This window comes from Bombyx mori, chromosome 5 (genome assembly GCF_030269925.1).
Source record: "Bombyx mori chromosome 5, ASM3026992v2".
Lineage (NCBI taxonomy): Eukaryota > Metazoa > Arthropoda > Insecta > Lepidoptera > Bombycidae > Bombyx > Bombyx mori.
In genome coordinates this window covers 10637635-10660635 of record NC_085111.1, presented here as the reverse complement: position 1 = coordinate 10660635, position 23001 = coordinate 10637635, and the positions used below count along the sequence as shown (strand labels likewise).

At 33.7% G+C, this 23001-nt stretch overlaps 2 protein-coding genes across 5 annotated transcripts; one reads left to right on the top strand and one right to left on the bottom strand.

The window, feature by feature from the left end:
• The first annotated feature begins 700 nt into the window (after window positions 1–700).
• LOC100620062 (71 kDa protein) lies at window positions 701–7014 on the top strand. Of its 4 annotated transcripts, none has more exons than XM_012693652.4 (9): window positions 701–821; window positions 913–1056; window positions 1346–1597; window positions 2659–2764; window positions 2903–3424; window positions 3839–4070; window positions 4471–4738; window positions 5946–6245; window positions 6830–7014. In XM_012693652.4, the coding sequence occupies exons 2-9, from the start codon at window positions 925–927 to the stop codon at window positions 6938–6940; spliced, it is 1923 nt and encodes a 640-aa protein (XP_012549106.2). In that variant the 5' UTR covers window positions 701–821; window positions 913–924; the 3' UTR covers window positions 6941–7014.
• A 99-nt stretch (window positions 7015–7113) lies between these two features.
• LOC101742602 (uncharacterized) lies at window positions 7114–22768 on the bottom strand. Its single transcript, XM_004930103.4, has 5 exons — window positions 22285–22768; window positions 12099–12214; window positions 11191–11332; window positions 9978–10137; window positions 7114–9517 (listed from the first exon to the last, which is right to left on the bottom strand). The coding sequence occupies exons 1-5, from the start codon at window positions 22458–22460 to the stop codon at window positions 8690–8692; spliced, it is 1422 nt and encodes a 473-aa protein (XP_004930160.1). The 5' UTR covers window positions 22461–22768; the 3' UTR covers window positions 7114–8689.
• Between the last annotated feature and the right edge of the window lie 233 nt (window positions 22769–23001).

Here is a 23001-nt window from a genome sequence, read left to right as displayed (position 1 = left end):
AATTTCGAACCCCACAGTAAGAATTTCAAAAATTATCCTTGATCATTGCATACATTTTTATATTTGCATGTATCACACAGAATCAGCCGCTATAAGAAAAAAAATTATCAAAACGTTTTACTCCAACTTCCCCAATATTGCTAGCGCTAATTTCTTTTTTCCCTTTTTGCAATCAGATTCTGGTAGACCTTTAAAACGGTTGCCCCACCCTTCAAACCGAAAAGCATTACTGCTTCACGGCTGAAATAGGCAGGTTGGTGGTCCCTACCTATGCGGACTCGCAAGAGGTCCTACCATCAGTAATTATGCAAATTACAATTTTGTGGTTTGATTTTTATTACACGATATTATTCCTTCCCCGTGGAAGTCAATCGTGAATATTTGTTAAGTACGTGTTCCATTAGAAAAACTGGTTCCCGCCTGCGGGATTCGAACACCGTTGCATCGCAAGATACGAATGCACCGGACGTCTTATCCTTTAGGCCACGACGACTTCAAAACCTTTCCACTTGCTACTATGGCGCTACCTGAATCTGCTGCCTTTCAGTGGACACTTGAATACACTGAGATTATGCTCCTTAGTTTTATCCTCTATGACAAAGACTAAAGCATATAATATCATAAATTATACGATATTAGACAAATACATAAAAGAGATAAGACTTGAGCTAAAGGTCTTAGTTGCCAGGTCATAAAATTCCTTTAAAAAAAGTAAATAAATTAATCTGTGCCTGCTACCACGTTTTGTCAAACGTAATGGCAATAGATAAAATTCTGCAATGATACACAACATAAATGTTAAAAAATAAATTGATTAATAGGTATAAATAGTGATTATATAATTATTTTAATAAATTTTTACGATGATGTGAAATTGTTAAAAAATGGTAAGGTGTTGGTTTTACTTTTTAGGTTACAAGCGAAATGGGTAAGGTTCGAAAAACTAAGGCTCGTAAAGTCAAAAACGCTGTGGTTAGCGAAGAGAGCAATGAAGAAGAGCAACTTTCAAATGATAGCAAAGAGAATGCGGTTCAAACGATATTAGATCAGTTGCAGGTGAGCTTCATAACCACTTGTGTTTATCAAATAGCTCATGTTAAAAGATTTCTCAAAATACCGAAGTTTCTTAGCACGACTCCAATAACTCTTTTATACATTTAAACCATTATTTTTGCTATTTTTCAATTATTATATCTATGATCAGTGTTTAATAAAAGTATAATAGTTAAAAGTATAGAGTATAATATAAAAATATGATTGGCTAGTAGTAAAACATAATAATACAGTAGATAAGAAAATCACTATCCTACGATATTAACAGTGAATTTCACATTCTAAATTACAGGGAGCAAGTGTTGAAGAGAAGTATTGCGGTTTGCAAACTTTGGCAATGTTTATAGAGATTCCAGAGAATATTGATGAAGTTATAAACCAGGGTCTTGTAAAAGTTGCTGCTCCTTTATTGCTGGATCCTGCTAGTTCTGTGAGAAATGCATCATCTGGTATGCTTCGAAATCTATCTGCTGTTAAGCTGGATATTTGTGATTCTCTGATGGATCAGGATATTATGACACCGTTGACCTGCTATTTTCATGAAGTGAGTTTGTAGAATTACCATTACGACTTTCAAGTGTGTTGTGTACTAGATTTGTAAATTATTAAAATTTAAAATTGCATTTACAAGAGCCATGTATTTTAGTGTTTACTGGATCCTATAGTCATCACAGTGTGAGTGCTGCTACTTATGCTGATAACAGGTTGAAGTTTCAAATGTACTGTATAACATTTATGTTACCCTTGAAATTGCTATATGTTAATGCTTCATGGAACAAATAGTCAAGATCGTAGTACCTGTATGGGCTCATAATATTCCTATTACTATTTATTGCAAAAATGCTTTTATATTCAGTACTTTTCTTCAGGCCTTAATACATTCATTTTTTTAATTATTCACATTGTCAAAAATAGTTTCAATTTAAATACATATATAGAAAATGTATGTTCACATAAAACTTGAGAGCCGTTAGCCCCATTGATATGAAACTTTTTCATACATATAAAGGGCTACATGACTACTCTGTCAAACATAGTGACGTTAAGAGCAAATAGGTAGCATTATATAATTCTTATATATCACAAGACGCTGGTTCCATGGTGTTTTTAAAATGACTTCATCATTCTCATTATCATTGCCTTCAATAGTGAAGTAATTAAGACTCACTTTTCTAATGAATTCCATTTATTACATTTCAAGTGTACAACAATAGCAACAGAGAGCTCAATTCAACTGCTTGAGCTCGAATGTTTTGTGCGACAATAGTCACTCGTAATTATAGTAGAAAGTGGGAGTAGTATAGTCATGAATTCTCTTGAATACTGTCTTAAACAGTTGTTGCCATGTATAACGTGAAGGAAACAGTTAACTATTTATTTTTAGTTCACTAAATAGTGATGTTGCGCCGATATATATACTTGAGATACAAGGTAGATTCTACTCTTTTGAGGAGTATCTAAATAATCGGTGCTTTAAAGTGGCACACCAAACTGCCTTACCTCGAGATGACTGACTCCAACAATATGCTGTTTAACAGTACAGTCATAGTATAAAACATAAACAGTAAATAAAAAAAATTAATTATTTATAAAAATTAATTTCAGCATGCAGAATCATGGATACCTGATCCAATTTCTAAATCAAGAGATGAAGATATTGATACATTTGTTCAATGTGTTAATTTGTTGTTGAATTTGTGTGAAAGTTCTGGTAAATCTTTTAGTCTTTATTTATTTGCACTTGTATGAGGAATGTCAAAAACATTAAAAATATATTTTTTACATATAAATTGCTTTAAAATATATCTTCTTTATGATAAGTGTGAAAGGATGAAACTTTCTTTTTCAGACTTAGCTGTTAAATATGTTGGTCAATCTAGGATACTAGATATACTTCCAAGATACTTAGATATGTCATTATTTGGTATAGACATAGTAGCAGCAGTACTGCAATGCCTGTTTGTTGTTGTTGAAGACAATCCACTTGCAATGGAAAAAATCAAATCAAATTGTCAAAAACAGCTACAAACTTTAATCTATCTGGAAGGAACTGACCCCTCTCAACTCTTAATTAAAACATTATCTGCTGGAGTTATAATAAATACACATGGAGGCAAACTTACAACCTTACCTATTGAAATGATAAATCAAATAATGTCTATACTAGCAAAGACTTTATCAGTGGATCATAGGTTTGCTTGCAATCAGTTGTCAAGTCAAGTTCCATTGAAAAATACTTCTGGAAAGATGGAGGACCCACCTAAAATTAAAGATGCGCAAATATTAGACAAACAAATTAAGGCAGTCATTCAAATGCTGGATGCCCAACAAAGTGCTATTGAAATCATTGCTAACATTTGTTCAGATGAAGGTAAGCTAATGCTTTCATTTAATTTTTTTTTCTCAATCATAAAATGCTTTGATTGTTGCTGTTACATATTTGATGCATATTCTGGTGATCCTTAAGTTTTTGTCTGAGTTTTCTTTAAATGTGACTGAATAGTTGGACTAAAACACTGCAGATTGCTGCATACTTAACGTTTGCCATATTGCATCAGTCAAATTTTGTAGTATAATGCAAAATTCTGTTTACTGAAGGAAATAAAAAAAACGTCTTTTTAAGTACAAGGCTTAGTCCTTGCTGTGTAATATCACAAAAGAGAAGAAAGTCTTCTAAAATACTGACATTTGTGTGTTTAATATAAGAATATGTTGATCAGTCAAGCAGATTAGAGTAATTCATAAGTATTAAAACAATAATTTTAAGAAGATGTTTTACTTTTAGATGGCGATGATATCAATAGTGATAGCTCTTCTGAAAATAATGAAATTGATGAAGAAATTTGTCAGAATGGAAATGGTACACTCCTCACAGAAGATAAACTTCCTCCAGAAGTCTTGGAAGCATTAGTGAATTTTGAAGTATTTCAAAGAGTATGGGCAAGAACAGAAATGCCAGCCCAAAATGTAGTCATGATTTTAAAAGATTATGAAGGTTCTCAATTGATATGCAAAAAGTTAGTATTCATTTGTAAATTTTAAGAAATTGGATTTAGTTAAATAACTCTGTAATATACTATAATTATATAGTATTTCTGTTGGTTTTCGCGAGTCGTACATACCTATAATTAAAACTACTTTTATGGAATGTTAGCAAAATCTTTCAGGATGGGCCCTGTAATGTTACCCGGTTGTCAGAGTAAAAGCATAATAGCCCCTCGATGTTACTGGCAGTTAGGTGGCAAAAAAAAAATTACTGTTTAAACTCTCATTTTTAGGTTTTATTTTTATTAATTCCGATAACCTTAAAAGTAGTTTTAATTACTTTCAATTATAGTTACAATCATTTAAAACATTAAGCAAGAGTGAGTGAGATATTTGTAAAGAAGGAACTATAATTGATATATTTTTTTTTAGATTACAGAGTTTACAAACGAGAGCTCTACTGTGTGTTAACAATATGATATCTTCACTACCAAATGCGAGTCTTGGAGGTGTTAATGGTATCTATAAAATCTGGGTGGATGCAGGAAAATTAGTATTCAAACAAAGAGAAGAAAATTTAAATCTCTTAGAATCTGCTACAGCAGTGATGAGAGCTGCACTAGATAAAATAAAGCTTAGAGACAGTGATAAAGCTAGTGATATTAGCTTATTCAATGATCTGGCCATCTCTGATATAGAAGTAAGTTTCAGTATGATTTTTTATTTTACTGCTGACATTAAATACGATTGGGTAATAAATATATACTTAACTAGCGGCCCGCTCCGGCTCCGCTCGTGTCTATAATAAAAAATTCAAAGTTTTTTTAATTTTTTTAAATAAAAGAACACTTATTGCGCCATAACTATAATTGTTAGACATATGCTGTCGCGGTACTTTTTGTAAATAATAATGTGTTCTACAAAGTCGTAGTACATTATTTTATTCTATCTATCAAAACTATTGAAGTTTTCGCAGGGCACGCGATGTAAAGAATATTTTAGGTAATTTTTTTACACCTTGGGTTACATTATTGAAGTTTTAGTAAGGATCCCTAATTTTTTTCAAATAAAATTATAGCCTATGTCACTCGGGAATAGTGTAGCTTCCAAACAGTGAAAGAATTTTTCAAATTCGTTTCGGAGCCTATACAATACAAACAAACAAATCTTTCCTCTTTATAATATTAGTATAGATATTACTCACGATGCTTATGATGATTTGCGAGTTGGGCCTCAACTGACTTAGTTTAGGTACTATGAAGAAGACGACCCTGTACATATTTGCAGTAGTGGTAGGACAAACTAAAAGCCCAATCTTTCGACATCAATACTCATGAACAGACAATAGTTGAATAAATAACCACTCACTTACAGCCATCCACAATGAAAAAATAAACTTATAAATAAATAAACACAACTTTTGGTTAATTGTATAAATTAATATCTAAAAATAAGAATTTTCGAAGAAATAATGTTATTATGTTTTTTTTTTTTTTGCTTAGATGGTTGGACGAGCTCACAACCCACCTGGTGTTAAGTGGCTACTGGAGCCCATAGACATCCACAACGTAAATGCGCCACTCACCTTGAGATATAAGATCTAAGGCCTTTTTTTTTTTTATTGCTTAGATGGGTGGACGATCTCACAGCCCACCTGGTGTTAAGTGGTTACTGGAGCCCATAGACATCCACAACGTAAATGCGCCACCCACCTTGAGATACAAGTTCTAAGGTCTCAAGTATATTTGCAACGGCTGCCCCAACCTTCAAACCGAAATGCATTACTGCTTCACGGCAGAAATAGGCAGGGCGGTGGTAACCACCCGCGCGGACTCCACCGCCACCAGTAAAAACTTCATACTATACATGTCTTCTAATATCTAACTCACAATGATTACTTATTGTAGATTATGTTAACTGGAATCAGACAATGTGAAGTGCCTGAGATAAGGTCAAACCTAATACGAATGGTCGGTATACTTGCCCTATTATTGGTAAACAACTTGAATGACATCACTTCTAATGTGATTTGCACCATCACAGATTTCATAATAGAACAATCACACAAAGAGAATGAAGTATGGGTGCTGGCCGAGGCACTAGATACTTTGGTAGATTTATATGCTGAAGATGAAACAGATTATTTAGCTGCTAAAGTGAAACTAGTTGACAAGTTGGCGATACTGGCACCAATTTTAAAGAATAAGGTATATATTCATTATTTTGTGCCTACTGAGCCTAAATGAGTTTCTAGATAGGCATGGTACACTATACTTTATCATTGTTCCATTCTGCAGATAGATAAGTTCAAGTGTCGCTTTTATAAAGTATATATTATGTATGTAATATGAAAGCCCTTATTTATTGAGGTGCTACTGCGTAATTTTTTGGTGTTGTGGTTAGCGACCCAGTCCACTGACCATGTAAAAGGGGTTCAGTTCCCAGTCGGAAATTGTATCTTTGCAAAATATGTTATAAAATATGGATGTAGGTGTTATTACTTGTCTCATAAATGCGTTTCCTACGCACAGGACACTGGAGAGAATCATGGCTTTGGGTAATGCAATGAGAAATGTTTACATCAATTCAGATATATTACAAAAAAAAAAAAAAATTGCCTACCGCTAGGTGGGGTCAGCATTATATACATTTGTCTTACCGTTTTAAGATTAACTGCTTGCCTGATCTCAACTGTTCTTGGGAATGTGGACGAGAGGTTCACAGATTTTAACAGCACAAAATATGACAATTTAAGATTTTTTAATCTCAAAAAAATTTTGGTATTTTTCAGGCTAGACAGCAAAAGAGACTTCCAAAAGAATACAAAGTTCTCGTCAATACTGCGATCACTAATTTACCGAGATTTATAAATTACAAGAAAGAAAGAGTAAGCAAGTTATAATAACTCAAAAATATATTGTAAGTCTAAAGTTATTTATAAAGGTAATTTTAAAATATTAAATGACTAGGTACTGATACATTGTTTTTTTTTCATACTACAATATACCATATACCATGTAATTAATAGGCTAATTTAAAGTACATTATATAAATAAAGGAAAATAAAAAACATGATAGTAAATAAAATAATTTATTAACAAATAATAGTTCTCTCTAACAAATAACCCTCAGCATGGTATGACGCATACTGGAATCTGAAAACTAAATTACCAGCTATGTAAGTCAATGATTTCTGACACAATGGAAAACTGAAAAAAAAAAACGTTCTCATAAATGTTTTGAACTGCACCCAATGTAAAACGCCTTCGCTTTAGATTACGAGTTCACAATGAAGATAGCTAAATATGTGTTTAGCGTATCGGATAAACTTTATTTTCCTTATTCCCTGTTTCACTTGGGGGAAACATTACACTGAAAATTCATAATTGATATTATAAATTTTCGATTTTCTTTTACTGTTATAAATGGATGCTTTAAATTAAAATTCTTGATCTTTTCACGCGACATGATTATTCTTGAGATCGTTGCACTGCACGCCATGTAAAACAATTAGAAATATTCTGATGCCCCGTTCCATGTCTACTGCAGTACTTACTGCCTTCCCTTTAGATTACGGTTTCACAATGAACTTATTAGCTATGATTTTCTGCAAATATGGTGATATTACCTTTTTTCTTTTTAGCTTTACACTAATTTACACTTTAATAAAAAATATATATATTACTATTAAATTATCAATTGATATTCTAAATTTGTTGACCATAAACATCACATTATTATTATTCATGAAAGTTAAAGGGACTGTTATAAGGTGTACTACACTGAAGCTTGTCTTTATGTATATGTACTCAATAAGTAGTAAGTGATTATCACAATGAAATCTAATTCTAAACCCAGCGTCCTAGGTTTTATGGCATATAATGCGATTATACATTGCCTACCTATTTATTATTTAATCATTCACATACATAATAAATAGTTAATCACAAGTTTTTAACATAATAAACAAAGACACAGGACCTATGTATATTATTATGCACTTAATGTATGAAGTGTTAAACGTCAACATATTGCATTAGCCCCTAAATTAAAAAAAAAGCTCTATAACTTAATGCATACGGTAGTATATTTTTTTACGAATCATCCACAGCACATGTCAGTTTTTGTAATTTTATTAAAACCTACAATTAACTTTTGTGCTTTTATCGGACGTGAAAAATAAACATCTCTATATTCATCAAGATTACAATTTACAAAGTCGACATTACAAATTCGACTATTTATGATTATTTCTGCTTCAATATATTATAGACGTGAATATTAGGTATTAGAAGATTTATTTAATAATTCTTCCAAATAAGCATAAGCCGTCGTCAAATCAAAAAAAAAAGAACGAAAAATCACACACACGGATCCGTGTAAGACTGATTTTATCACAAATATACAACCTTATGCTTTTGATCTAAAATTTACACTTGTAATATCTATCGGAAATTATCCACCAAATTATTTTCAGGAGTAGATTCTTCCAAGATATATTTATACATTGGTTTTTTGAAAAACTATCTATAGGAACAGCAAGTAATTTTTTTTGTCTTGGTATACATATGACAAAATGTTTTATTTTCGTTGTAGCTAACGTTCATTGTAGTCTTCACTATAATAAGTAACGTAAAACATAAAATAGATTTCATACAGGGGAACTTGACCCACCGTAATGACTCCTCCTGGGCTTTGGTATTGGATTTGGTGACGAGTTTTCGCTTTTATCAAAACGTTTTTTAATTTCAGACACAGATAAACGTTCTTCTACAGACGGTATGTCTTCTTCGTGCAATGCCGAGTTGAGTTTGCTTATTTCTCTTTCAAGTTCTCTTGTTGCCTTATCTATTTCCAGAAATTCTTTTTCGGTACTGGTTATGCTTTGCTTACGTGATTCATCATCATAAACTTTGCACACTACTTTTTTTAATTCTTCCCTCCCGTTTGTTTCGTTGTCGTTCAAATGTATATCATATGTCACGTGACTGGTATCTAATGAATTCGTCACACTTTTACTTCTTTTATTCGTTAGCGTATGAAAGTCTTCTAAGTTACCTCGACGTAACCGAATGTCGTCCTCGTTAACACTGGAATTCCTTCTGTATTTAGTGATATCAACTTTTGGGAATTCAACTGTGTTTATGATGTTGTCTTCGGAGTCAGCATTATGCAAAACGTTTTGTTCCTTGTTCTCTTCTGCATTTATTTCACTCGATTTTATTTCTAAGTTTTGTTCTTCAGCTGTAACTTCCGGCGTTTTAACCTCATTTTTTACTATGTTATTGTTTTCCGAGTCCTCTGGCTCCGCAATATGAAGATTTATTTCGTCTGTGGTCTTTCTCTGTACATCTTCATCTTCGACAATCTTAAGTTCAATCTTCAGGTTCATATCCTCTAATTCCAAATCAGTTTCCGTTTTGGATTGTGTGTTCGTTTCAGTTTCACTAATGTTCAATTCCGAAATTTCGCTGTTCACCTGCAGATAAGTCGATAGTATTACTGGTTGGTCTTAGGTTTTATCTTACTAAATCCTTAGATATGATTTAGAAATCAATTTATCAGTACTAAGTGTACTCTAAGTAAGCGCTAGACATATATACAATATACCTTTTGCAAACTACATATTGCTATAGATGCTCAGATTATTATTAAATTTAGACTTTAACTAGGTATCTGTCAATAGTGTATTTCTCTATTAACTCTACCAGTAAATTGCTAGTAATTTTTAATGAATGTAGCATCCACGCTGCCTTTGATAGTTGTTGTTTCGAGACTATTTCCATGTATGTATGTATATTGGCTTTCCACAGGATTCCCTACTCCCCCACGATAATTATCTTCCACATCGATGACACGCTCTCTTTGAATTGTATGATCTCACCATATAGATTTTCTCCACACATTTTTACATGTTTGAAAATAATTGTTAGAATTACCGTTACGTCTGCGGAGGCAGGGGCCGGTGGTAGAGGGGCTCGTTTCTTTTTGCGTCGCGACGCGCGGATCGGCGGCACAGGATCCTCGTCAAATGGGTTTGTACTTGCCACGCTTAGTCTAGACCCAGTAACCTCACTGCGGGCCATTCTTGGGGTAGCGCTGTATTATCAAATATAAATTATTTAATCACATTCATTTTATTAATTTTTTATTATTTATTATTACACATAATTATTAAATTATATAATATTATTACTTATGATTTATTATTTTAGGATTTATTCTTTCAAACTAGATCTTCTTGTACTATGGGAACCGGAGACATATATAAACATATAAGCACATATAGATATTAAACACACAGACAAAGGGCAAATAAAGCTCTCCGTCGCATGAATGTATAGGTACCTAATGTGGGAATCGAACCCACGGCCATCGGGTCAACAGTCAAGGTCGCTATGTACTGAGCCACCGGGTTAGACAACATAATAATACCTAGGATTGTTGAGCTTGAGAAAGGAATTGCAACCAACCAAATCCATAGATTTGACTTTCTTGGTTTCGAATTACAGCTCTGATTTACGCGACTTTACTTTCCTTGTTTGTGCAGTTTAAGACACATATCATTCATAGGCCTAGACTAGTCATGCCTCGCTTGTTGATTAGCGGTATCGGAGCTCATACTAATCATAGCAACGTGAATTTTCAACACTACTATGGCAGCACTGGAATGCAAAGGACACTTCGTACTAGAACGTATGATTGATCGACCTTAAAAATAGGCTAAACGATGATACACAGCCACAATAATAGTTACACCAATTTAATTTCACGACGTCATTCATGGGAGGAGTTATATTGCAGATAAATTAGGAAAATTAGTGCCTGCCTAAAGATGGAACCAGAACGCATCTATAATCATGTCACAACATAAAATATAATAATTATTACCTATATGTATAGTACAATAATATACCGAGCATCATACGTAATAAGCAATGGAAGCTTAATAGTTCTTATGCCACGTCATTACTAGAAATAGGAAAGGAATTTATAGTAAGTTGACTTCACAAAATTACGAACAAATTTACAGCACTAAACTTTTATAGTTTTGAAATTGGATTTTACAATTTCTATTGACTAAGAACCTGGTTGTGTATTACTTACACAATGTATTAAAGTAAACAACCTTAATAATATGGTATTTGTTACCTAAGCGAATTAGTATCATATTGACTGGAACTTCGCAATCTTTCTTGGAACCTTGAACGTGGTAGCGGAGTGACGGACCCTCCGTAGACGTAACGTTCTGGTGAGCCCACAGTACTTCGATTGCCTGGAGTCATCGACGAATCTAAAAATAGAGCGTATTGATTTTTTTTTTATTGCTTAGTTGGACGATCGAGCTCACAGCCCACCTGGTGTTAAGTGGTTACTCGGGTCCATAGACATCTGCAATATAAATGCGCCAACCACCTTGAGATATAAGTTCTAAAGTCTTAGTAAAGTTACAACGGCTGCCCCCTCCTTCAAACCGAAACGCATTACTACTTCACGGCAGAAATAAGTAGTGTGGTGGCACCTATCCGCGCGGACTCACAAGAGGTCCTACCACCAGTAAATGAATAAGAATTTTACATTTACATCTGTATCAAACTGGCTATCTTTCTATCAACCCACAGTCGTCCACTGCTGGACATAGACCTTCCAATCCTCGCCACAATAGATGCAAACAGCGCAGGACCGATCAAACTGGTTAACCTACGAAAATTAGTTGCTAGTATTAATTGAAAGACTTATTGCAACTTCAAAATAATATGCTTGAAATTACTTGACTATTTATTTTACAATAATTATTTGCCAAGTTACATTTGAAACTGTAAGCACCAATAATATCTTCAAAAGACCTTGAGTGATTACTTTATTTTTAGATAGTGATGTTCTGGATCATGTCTCGAAATGTGTCTCATGCGTCAATAGTTTTATGATATGTTTTACGTAGGAGTAGCATGTGTCTTAATAGTGAAATTAACAACTGCATGTGTGATATTGTAAGTATAGCTTATAAACATATTTTATGTAGTGTCATAGCGCACAATGTAAATATTTTGTATACTCACAATGCATAGCTCGCCTGAATAAAATCGGACTGGAATCTCCATTGGCCTGATTTGTTTTGGATTTTTCTTGTGTTTGACTACCTTTTTTGCCTTTCTTTAAAAACGATCTAAAGGCCCTGAAACAAATCAATGAGAACTTACATGAGCATTACATGGTAAATTTCAAAAAATAAAATATGTAGTTCTTTAGAATATTGTTTAGAATACTCATTCTTGCATTAGACATCATTCTAATCGATTCACAATTCTAGGAATATATTTCTCAGAATATATACATACATTACTGGTGGAAGGACCTCTTGTGAGTCCGCACGGGTAGGTAGGTGAGGCAGCCGTTGTAACTATACTGAGACCTTAGAACTTATATCTCAAGGTAGGTGGCGCATTTACGTTGTAGGTGTCTATGGGCTCCAGTAACCACTTAATATCAGATAGGCTGTGAGCTCGTCCACACATCTTAGCAATAAAAAAAAAAAAAATAGTTTTGAGTGACTACTCTCGGACCGGTAGGTGAGCTCACGGGCTCAACCTGAGAAAATTGCTAAAACTGGTCCTAGGAAAGCCACTGCTTCCCTGAACCTACCCCCGGATCTGAATCGCGACCCACGGAGACGATCGTGCGAGAAACTTTGCGGCGTTATACAAATTGTGATGTCTTATAAATATCGCGTTCGACTACTTGATAACAACTAGGCACTTATAATAGAGCTTTATTGCACACCTGCATCCCTAATAAATCTAATCGTAAATATTAATACAAAAGTATGAAAGTACTAAGTATTTTGAAGTGTTCCCACAAGCGACGCACCGGATGTCTGTAGGCGCAAGGATAACAAAAGTAATGGAAGTTTAGTGCACTTGATTCCACTTGAGCGGTTACAATTGTGCCGTGACCGACAGACCACCGACCATTGCTCGATCCGGGCCATTGTGCTTTTATTCACGTACATATTACAATGCCTCGACCCGTTGAAGAGTATGTTATGTTTCCGTATATTTCACTTTATAAAATCTCGATTATGATCGCAATTCTGTCCATAAGAGTTTCAATTAACTTAATTCCAACTAAAAGAAATAAAAATACCAAATTTCTTTTTTTAATGTCTCAATTATACCTATGCGTACCTATTCGTTTTTATCAATGTATATGGACTTAGTTAATGTGAATATGATCTGTTTTTGGATGGAAGGATTGTTTTTGGAATAAAGGGCTGCACAGCTTTACTAGGACGGGTTGGCGAGTTCGAGGGCTCAGACGGGTTGGCGAGTTCAAGGGCTCAGAGTGGGGAGTCATTTGCTAATAGCGTGTCGCATTGCTGTTACGAAGAAACGTTCAGACTCAATCGTTGTCTACTTATGGATTGTGAATATTATGTTTGGATGTTGTTTGTATTTAAAGAAAAGTGACGGCACAGTACGATCAACGTACGACAGGTTACTGGTGCGATTTACTGGTGGTAGAACGACTTGTGAGTTCGCACGGATAGGTACCATCACCCTGCCTATTCCTGCTGTAAAGCAGTAATGCGTTCCGGTTTGAAGGATGCTGCAGCCTTTGTACTGTAAAAACTGAGACCTTAGAACTCATGTTTCAAGGTGGACGCCGGACGGTGGCATTTACGTTGTAGATGTTTATGGGCCCCGGTAATCACTTAACATCAGGTGGGCCGTGAGCTCATCCACACATCGAAGCATTAAAAAAATATATCGCAATATCATCGTTTCAACAAATAAGTGTATTTCTTAATATAGTGATAGTATTGCAAGAAATGCAAACCTTTTTGTTCTGAATATCAAAATGGCTGTTCGTACCACAAAAAATTAAGTTACAATTCTATTAACTAGTAAGTAATTACTATCTAATGACTTGTATTTGCGTCACTTGACGTGAATATGTTTTACCCGTAGTTCAACATCTTAATGTTATTCCAACTTATTCTAACAAAAAATAATTATTCGTAAACACGTAGATACTGTTGTTTGTATAATATGCAGTAAGTATGCGCCTTATACCTACCTGATTTTAATATGAAATTTATTTTTTGCAATGATTCAACTGGTTTCTCAATAAATATTGAATGTTCATTACGTGACCTGTGAGAAACCCTCAATTTATAGTTTATAACAGATTATTTTAATAACGATACTCAGGATTGCAGATCCGTTAAACAATGCTCTATTAGTCAGCTACAAACGGTCTGTAAAGATATCAAGACACGAGCTCTTGACCTTTTATTGGTTTGTCATAGTAGAACCATTAAAGTTAGATATATATTTTTGTTATAGGACACAAAAATGACGCTTAATAATAAGATTGTTCTAAATTAATAATAATATGATTGTTCTTAATTAATAATAATAAGATTGTTCTCAATAAATTTTCTGGAAAGACTTTTTCAATAGCTAAGTGGTAATACTTCACGAATAATAAACAAATAATCTACATATAGGATTAGGTGAGTTTGTACTTGCCGAAGCAGAAAACGCTAGATAGACAGTAGTTTTGACTAATAGTTCTTGATATATATTGTAATAGATCTTAAATACTAATTTATTGAAGGCTATAAAGAGTTAAATGTTCATTCCTTTCTTCTGAACTAAATACTATTGAAGAATTGTCAAAGTTGACATGAGAATATAAGCACATTCGGCCCTAAAGACCTGTATGTAACCTGGGTTGTTCGCTCTACACCGCGGAAGCATCACGCTGATTCACGCTTTCACTCATCACATTTTCAAACTACAGCATAGTACAACATTTTCAAAAAACCTATCGTATATTCTAAAAATTTCTAGATTTTTATACGTTATTCATTACTTTATATTAACATTTTGTCTATATGAAGAATTATTAAGAGAATATATACCACTAGGTAAGTGGGAAAGTGATCAACGTAATTCATGAGTTTCTTTTTATTTAATTCACTTTGAATTTTACTCCATGCACGTGGGATTTCAGATTTTCACCAATTTTTTAAAAATATCTATAAAAAATTACATTTTCGAAAATCTATTAAATCACTTACATTCACTTTAAATTTTTTAATTGAAACATTCTATTAAATATAATAATATAAATTGTGATGGTTGACTTTTTAAAGGTTGACTTTGGAATTTACCCGTCGCATCAAGAAAAACGGAATGGTACCAGTTAAAGGTATTTCATTTGCAACATGCAATAATTTATATGTATAAATAGACTTTGAACTTTGGTATTGAATTGAGTCACCATTTATAATTTTATTGCGTACCAATGCATTTTACCTAACATCAATTATATCTGTTTATTTCACAAACGTCAAGCACACGATAACCTTTATCATTAGAATAGAAAATCATGTTCACAAACATAACAAATAGTTACTGATTTTAATTATAATTAATGGGAAATATAATGATGTAGATGTTGATTAGAGTTTTTCCTGGTCATAAAATTACATATATGAAACAATAAATATATCATAATAAAAAATATGTAGTGATTTCGCTCCCCTAGCCTAAAATTTAAAAATGAATCTGCGTTTTTTATTATTGCTTAGATGGGTGGGACGAGCTCACAGCCCACCTGGTGTTAAGTGGAGCCCATGACATCTACAACTTAAATGCGCCACACACCTTGAGATATAAGTTCAAAGGTCTCAGTATAGTAATGTATGTACGCGCATAACTTCAGCCCGCTGAGTTTCTCGCCGGATCTTCTCAGGGGGTCCCGATTCCGATTCTATAGTATGTTCACTCGCTTGAGTTAGGTCTCCTTTGGAGGGGCTCGGGTAGCTGTTGGCAAATCCTACCCCTCCTGGCTGAGCCCGTACTCGCCCACCTGTCCTGGTAAAACTGGAAAGGCCTCTGGGCCACCTACCTACATCATTAGGATAGAATCCAGCATCAAATAAGATAATTCTTTTTTTTTGTTGTGTTTGTTATTGTCAGGAGGAGGTTCTTCTAAAATAAAATAATTAAGGAAATTGCACGGAAAATTAGAAAATTTAAGAAAACTTAATCACCATATTTAACGGCCGTCTGGTGTAGTGGTAAGTGACATGGTCACTACACAAGGGGGTCGCGGGTTCGAATCCCGCCAAGGGAAGATATTTGTATGATAAATATAAATGTCTTTTTCAGGGTTATGGATGTCTATTAAATATATGTATGTGTATAATAAAAATCTTACATTTATATCCGTTATCTGGTACCTGTAACACAAGTTCTTTACGAACTTATCACGGGACCAGTTAACGTGGCGTGATTGTTAGTAAATATTTATTTATTTATTTATTATTTCTTATATTGTTTTTTCTAATGTAACCTTAAGGCTTTTGACATAACATTGACAGAATGTGTGCTGCAAATATTAAATATCGTTAAAGAGGATGTAAAAATTTAACATTGTTTAAAACAAATGCTTCAACAAATCGTTGCTATTGGACCAATGAACGTTGTGTGCCAATACTGCCAGGCTTTTAAGTTTAAAAATGAAGCTCCGGGATTCTGTTGTGCGAGTGGTCTAATGAAATTGACGCCAATGGTATCGGCACCAGAGCTACTACATTGATTAGTTTCCGGAAATGGGCCATATTCTAAAAATGTTTTGACTCATATCCAGCAATACAATAATTGCTTTTGAATCACGTAATTTGGAACAACAATATTTATTCAAGAAAATTTTGCCAACAATGCCAGCTTTCAAGGTAAGTGTATTGAAAAACAATGAACTTTTACCAACACGGGTCAGTTGCAAACTACGTTGGCAGGTTTCAATTGAAATAGTGTATCAATTGAAAGGGCGTAAAGTACGCTTGTAGCTCTATGAATTGCCAGAGGCAGACAGAAGTGACTGTGTTTGAAAAAGTTGATAGGGGAATGACAGTGCTGACAAAGTATTTTGATAGCCACGTGATCGAGGCTCATGGAGGTTACTACAAACAATTTGCTATACAATACTCTATATCACATGACGAAATGAAAATGAGGTTGGTAAGAGAGTGTTAACTATGAATGTGGACGGATATAGAGGAAGAGGTAGACCTAAGAAGAAATGGATGGATTGCGTGAAAGACGATATGGGTAAGAGGGGAGTGAGCGAAGAAATGGTATATGATAGAAGAGAAAACATGTTGCGCCGACCCCAAGTGACTGGGAGAAGGGCAGGATAGTGATGACTCTATGTTACATAACTTTCTCAGGTTCAGATTTGTGTAAAAGGAAAATTCAATAAAATCAATAAATTTTACTCCCCGAAGCGATGCGAGGGCGGGCTGCTAGTTTTATAACGAAGCGTGAAAAATAGACAAATCGCAACCAATGTTAACACGTTACAAGAAAGAACGCCAGTAATGGTATTACACATATTTTCAAATCGAGTGTTGTGTAGAACGGTCCTAATATTGTTAATTATCATAAACAATATTTATGCTCGTTTTACGTGGTGACAATGAAAATTACATTTTAACCCGATTTCCTTGATGGTCTTGACCTAGTTGAGTTCACAGTTCTAGGTAAATATTAATTATTATTATAAATTTACTGATGGTAGGACCTCTTGAGAGTCCGCACGGGTAGGTACCACCACCCCGCCTATTTCTGCCGTGAAGCAGTAGGTAATGCGTTTCGGTTTGAAAGGTGGGGCAGCCGTTGTAACTTGAGACCTTAGAACGTATATCTCAAGGTGGGTGGTGTATTTACGTTGTAGATGTCTATGGGCTCTAATAACCAATTAGCACCAGGTAGGCTGTGAGCTCGTCCACCCAGCTAAGCAATAAAAAAAGATAATTATAAATATAATTATTATTTAACGTGATCAATAGTTCTGGTGGGACAACCAATAATGCACATTATAATTCTGGCATTGTGATGATACCTATCTATGGGCTCTAACAAGTTAATGACAGGTGGTACGTGGGATCGTTCATTCATCTAGTGCAATAAAAAAAATTGGTTTAGTTAATAGTTCCTCATCAGTAACAATACCAAACTTTTTTGACAAGGAAAGTTGGGTTGGGCAAGGTATACAACGTGACAAAAACAATGTTAATTAGGTTGCGTCGTTTGTGTGTTGGCTATTTATTGGCATTCAGCTAAAAGCGTGTACCAATTTCTAAACTAAAACTCGTTACTAAGAAAGATTTGATTTGAATTTGAATTATTTATGTGATGCTTTGGCTTCGAAACTGCATTTAGGTACGTAGTTGTTAATTTGTCGCAACGGCATTGAAGTAGTTTGTTAATATTAGTATTAACTATGAGATCAGAAGCTATACTGCTAGCTAGTTAAGTTTCACAAATTCTGCTGTCAAGAACAAGATAAAGGGGATAAAATGAATCATTTGTTAACAAAATACTGATAAAATATCATGTTCGTGTTATAAGTAGGGCATTTAGCAACATTTCAATACAGTTGTGTTTGTACATGTACCTATCTAGTGCTTGGTCAAGAATGAGCAATATACCTAAGCATGAAACGCTAATCATGAGTTTTGATACTTTAGCATGTCTGCTTTAGGCTGGATGACGATAATGATTATCTATATTTTACGTTCTACTTTATTTTATAATTCTTTGTTACCTACACTAAATTATGCTTGTGTTACGAAGATACAGCGAAGTTATCTACTACAAGGGAATTGTTTCGCTTAAAAGTGTCGGAATAAAGGAACTATTTTTACTATATGCGAATGACACGTAATGATAATAAAATGTTAAGATTCAAGTCGCTTAATGTGCAGAATGTGCTAAAGAAACATGCACACGATTACGTGGCACACGTCACGGAAGTATGTATATACACTGGAAACTGGTAAAAAGCCAGACTTTCCCAGAAAAATTGAGTAAACTTGTTGCCTAATTTTGTATTCATCAATTTGTACGCATCACCTTAGTTGGGGAGGTCAACGGTAGGTAGGTCTACCTGATATAATTCATTGCTAACCCTGAAAAGATCGACGAAGCTAGAAGCTGAAAACAAAATTATGGGTGATCATATAGCGGGCCTACCTACGTCAATGGTTGTACGAAATTTCGAAATAATTCATTCCGATACATAGTGTAAAATGGATGGATATATCCTTTGTCTGGAATTAAGTATTATTACTTACTTGCAACAATAAAGTCATAGTTGACAACCAAGACCAATATTTGTTTCTTTGTCACTTTCAATAAAACAAAAATTATGAAGCATTAGGTACTGATACATATACTCGTATAGATTATACGAGACTAACAGGTGTACTCGACCTTATTAGGCCAATAGAAAAAAAAAACGTAACTATAACATATAGTTTGAGTAGGACACCATTGTCGACGTGACTTAGCACAAATAATAAAAGTTATAATTTTTAAATGACAAACAGATTTGATTAGGAGTATGGACATTTTTTTGTTTGATTGTGTAAAATATTTTGAATACAACCGTATTACCTATATATAAATAGGTAGAAAGAGTAGATAGGTGATGTGCTTCCAGTGTTTTATATTTAACAATAAAGTCGGGTTTATTATATATAGTATTTTTAACTATATATTTCTGAACGGATTAATCCATATTCTTGCATTTTTCGATTTATTTACTGTAATGTTTACAGAGTTTTGAAAAAACAAATTTAAATGAAAGTATGTAATGCTGATTTTCAAATGTACTTTTTTTGAGTAAGTTTAAATAAAATCAGACACTATTACTCGTTTTTAGTAAAATTTATATTCTTTCACGAACAAAGAGGTTTTCAATGTGGGCATAGAAGTTAGAGATAAACAAAGCGAATTAGTTGAAAATATGTAGTATTTGTGATGGAATATTTTTAGAGAGTTTCTTTTGAGTTTTTACATGATAATAGTTTCTCTGGTCCATTATATTGTTACAAAATACGTTATGAGTATGCGAATCCGCTCTTCAATTTATATAACTGATACTACATTTATTTATTGTTTACCTTGTAACCTATGTTCACATTCCTTTTGGTATGAGTAGACAAGATGACGCCTCATCTGGAGATGAATATTTAAAATTCAATGTGTTTGAGAGGATTGGATATGGACCGAGTCATGTACCAAGTCAATGAACCACAACCATATTCACAGTATTTTAGATTTTCAATAAAACGAAATCAGTCCGTAATTTTATCCGTCACACTGACTTATTCGTAAAAGTTACTTAACATTGAAAATGACAATAGAATTGGTCAACGTTAAAGACTTGCGCAAACGACTTTTTTAAACTACTTAAACACGGACATGTGAATGTGTAAATTAAATGCCAATCACGCATAATATTCCTGCGGTGGCTCCAACTACTGTATATAAGAGACAATAGTGAGTTCAACACTAAAAATAAATGAGTGACGCCTGCATTACGATAAAACAAACACGTGAAAACTTCTGGAACATTTTAGTCTCGGCGGTAAAGGACTATAAATTTTATTAAAACAATGTACCATTTCTCTTCTGCGATAGACAATGGTCAATTATTATTGTGCCGGGCATCATAATAATATAGTGTTTCTTGTTTCTTTATTAAAACATATAATGGTGTATTTTATTAACAAATGTATGTAATAATACTGTGATGTAGATAATGCAGTTGTTGTATTAATGCACGATGGATAACGCATTTGGACTTTAGTTCAAAATTTAAATCAATTGTATTATGTACTCTGGTATCGTGATAATTCTTTTTAACTCTTCAGTTTATGCTTTATCAACGAAGGTAGGTATATATCCATACGGCCTATCAGATCAGAAGTAATCGTCGCTGTCGGACATCAGCAATATCAGGAGCAGTGCCTTAAATTATCTTGGTAGTATTTATGTTGAAATTTAGTTAATTACTTGGATCGAAACGAACACCAATTACATATGTACCAAAATTTGTCGACAGTATTGGTTTCTAGTCGCATATTGATGGTCCCGTCATTAGATCCTTATGTACATATTCACACAATTATGAGTCAGGCGATTCTATAACCGCTGGATTTTGTAGGTATTCGGTACAATGCCAATGTAATAGAATTCTATTATCGTGATATGTATTTATTCGCTTCTTAAAAATTTAATAGAATTAAATGAATGCTTTCATTTTTATAACAAACAAAATTTTTATCCTGACCTAATTTACATTTTATTTGTTTAATTTTATATAATTTAAATTTGTAACTTCGTTATTTTTTATCAATGCCAATTTTATGGTTAATACCGCAAGCATCGACATCAGCGAGAAGAGCCGTTCGTTGACCTTACAATTAACAAAGAACTTAAATCTGGGAATCAAACAGGCCATGATTAATCTGTTGACTTCACAACAATTACGTAAATCTACTTTCAGAAATCAAAATCATTTAATTTAACTTTGTTAACTTTTAATTAATTTTGAGCATTAGTCACTTCCATGTCGTGACATTTTTGAATGTATTGTTTGCAATGTGTGAGTGTCAGACGTTTATTATAGTTCGATGAAAACATCAACCAATGCGCATTGCCTCGCGTGTTTTATTTATGCCTACTCCGCGTCTTTTCGTATTTTATATTTTGACAATGTATTTACTAATCGTATCCACTAAAATTCAATATTTCATATATGTATACCTAAACTTTATCACTCTGCGTGAGATGAAATTTTTTTGCTTCTCGGGATTATTTGCGGAATTTCTTAAATTTTTATTCTAAAAAAGGCGAATAATTATAGGGAAGACAGCTTGTAAGTATATTCTACATTTGAAACTACATAGATTAGGCTGTGGTTGATTCTCAGGCAACTTATTTTTTTTTAAAACACACCCAATCTTTATTCCAAGAATGTTTTCCACGATAAGAGAACAACTATGTTGAATAAAATCAAGAAAAATGCAGTTAAATATGAACTAATTGTTCTACGATTTAATAGTCATTATCGGTTGTCTGATTGAATCGTTTTATCTAAAGTGTAGTCATTTTATATCACAATTTATATAACGCAAGTTATAACAATAAATTATTTCCTGCATTAATTGCGCGTTCAGATGAAATCTTTAATCTATGTGAAGAAAAACAAGGTCAAGAGAATGTCTTGTTTACATACAGCTAACCAATACCAGCATAACGGTATCTAATTACAGTTTCAGGGTGAAAATACTTAATACCTAATGAAACTGATCGCTCGAAGCTTCTACAGTTTCAATTTAAAAATTGGTTTCGAAATGATATTTTTACAAACGTTACTCACCACGAATTTTTAAGGTCTTTGATTCCAGAAAAAGTGATGCTGTTAGATCTATTTAGCTTACGACCGATAGTCCAGAATCTTATCTTATTGTGATTATCTTCTTCATGAAATGGATTCAGATGTTCCGGGTAGTCGTAGATAGAGACCGTTTTGCGAGGACCCGCTGTGGCTGCCATAATTACACCAGAAAATTCACAAATATTGTTTTACATAATACACAAACGGCGACAAGTTTCCACCACAATTTCGGCTCTTATCACATTGGCGAGTTATCACAAACTGATATGCGGTATCGTTTTATCGGAGAGATAGTTAATGTTTATTTTCGCGGTTATGTATGGAGCTTATAGTCTAGAATATCGTGGCGCTCCACGTCGCATGTAGAGTCGAACTGGCTACTCAATACAGTGACTACTGGTCTGAGACGTCGCTCGCGCCCCGACGTTTTCGTTATCACCTCATACTCACTGTACTGCCAAGTGCCAGCGTAGCACGTTATAGCGTGATCATGAATTCTTTTACACGAATTACGAGTATTACTTTTGTTTTATTTCTCATGTTCTCATGTTTCGCTCGGGATAAATTTAAAAAATAAATTAATTTTCACTGATTTCTATAATTAATTTTGTCTTTTTTAAATTATTGTTAACTAAATTTAATCATTTAACCTTCAAACAATGGAAAATAACCCAACAAATAGTGATCTATGAATGTTGT

Excerpts from the sequence above, each read along its gene's own strand:
- LOC101742602 (XM_004930103.4), bottom strand. The coding sequence starts at position 22,460 with ATGGCAGCCACAGCGGGTCCTCGCAAAACGGTCTCTATCTACGACTAC. Across the intron at positions 11,333-12,098 it reads ATTCAGGCGAGCTATGCATT|ATTCGTCGATGACTCCAGGC; the intron begins GTGAGTATACAA and ends CTCTATTTTTAG. Across the intron at positions 10,138-11,190 it reads TATGATACTAATTCGCTTAG|CGCTACCCCAAGAATGGCCC; the intron begins GTAACAAATACC and ends TTGATAATACAG.
- LOC100620062 (XM_012693652.4), top strand. The coding sequence starts at position 925 with ATGGGTAAGGTTCGAAAAACTAAGGCTCGTAAAGTCAAAAACGCTGTG. Across the intron at positions 1,057-1,345 it reads CGATATTAGATCAGTTGCAG|GGAGCAAGTGTTGAAGAGAA; the intron begins GTGAGCTTCATA and ends TCTAAATTACAG. Across the intron at positions 2,765-2,902 it reads GAATTTGTGTGAAAGTTCTG|ACTTAGCTGTTAAATATGTT; the intron begins GTAAATCTTTTA and ends TTTCTTTTTCAG.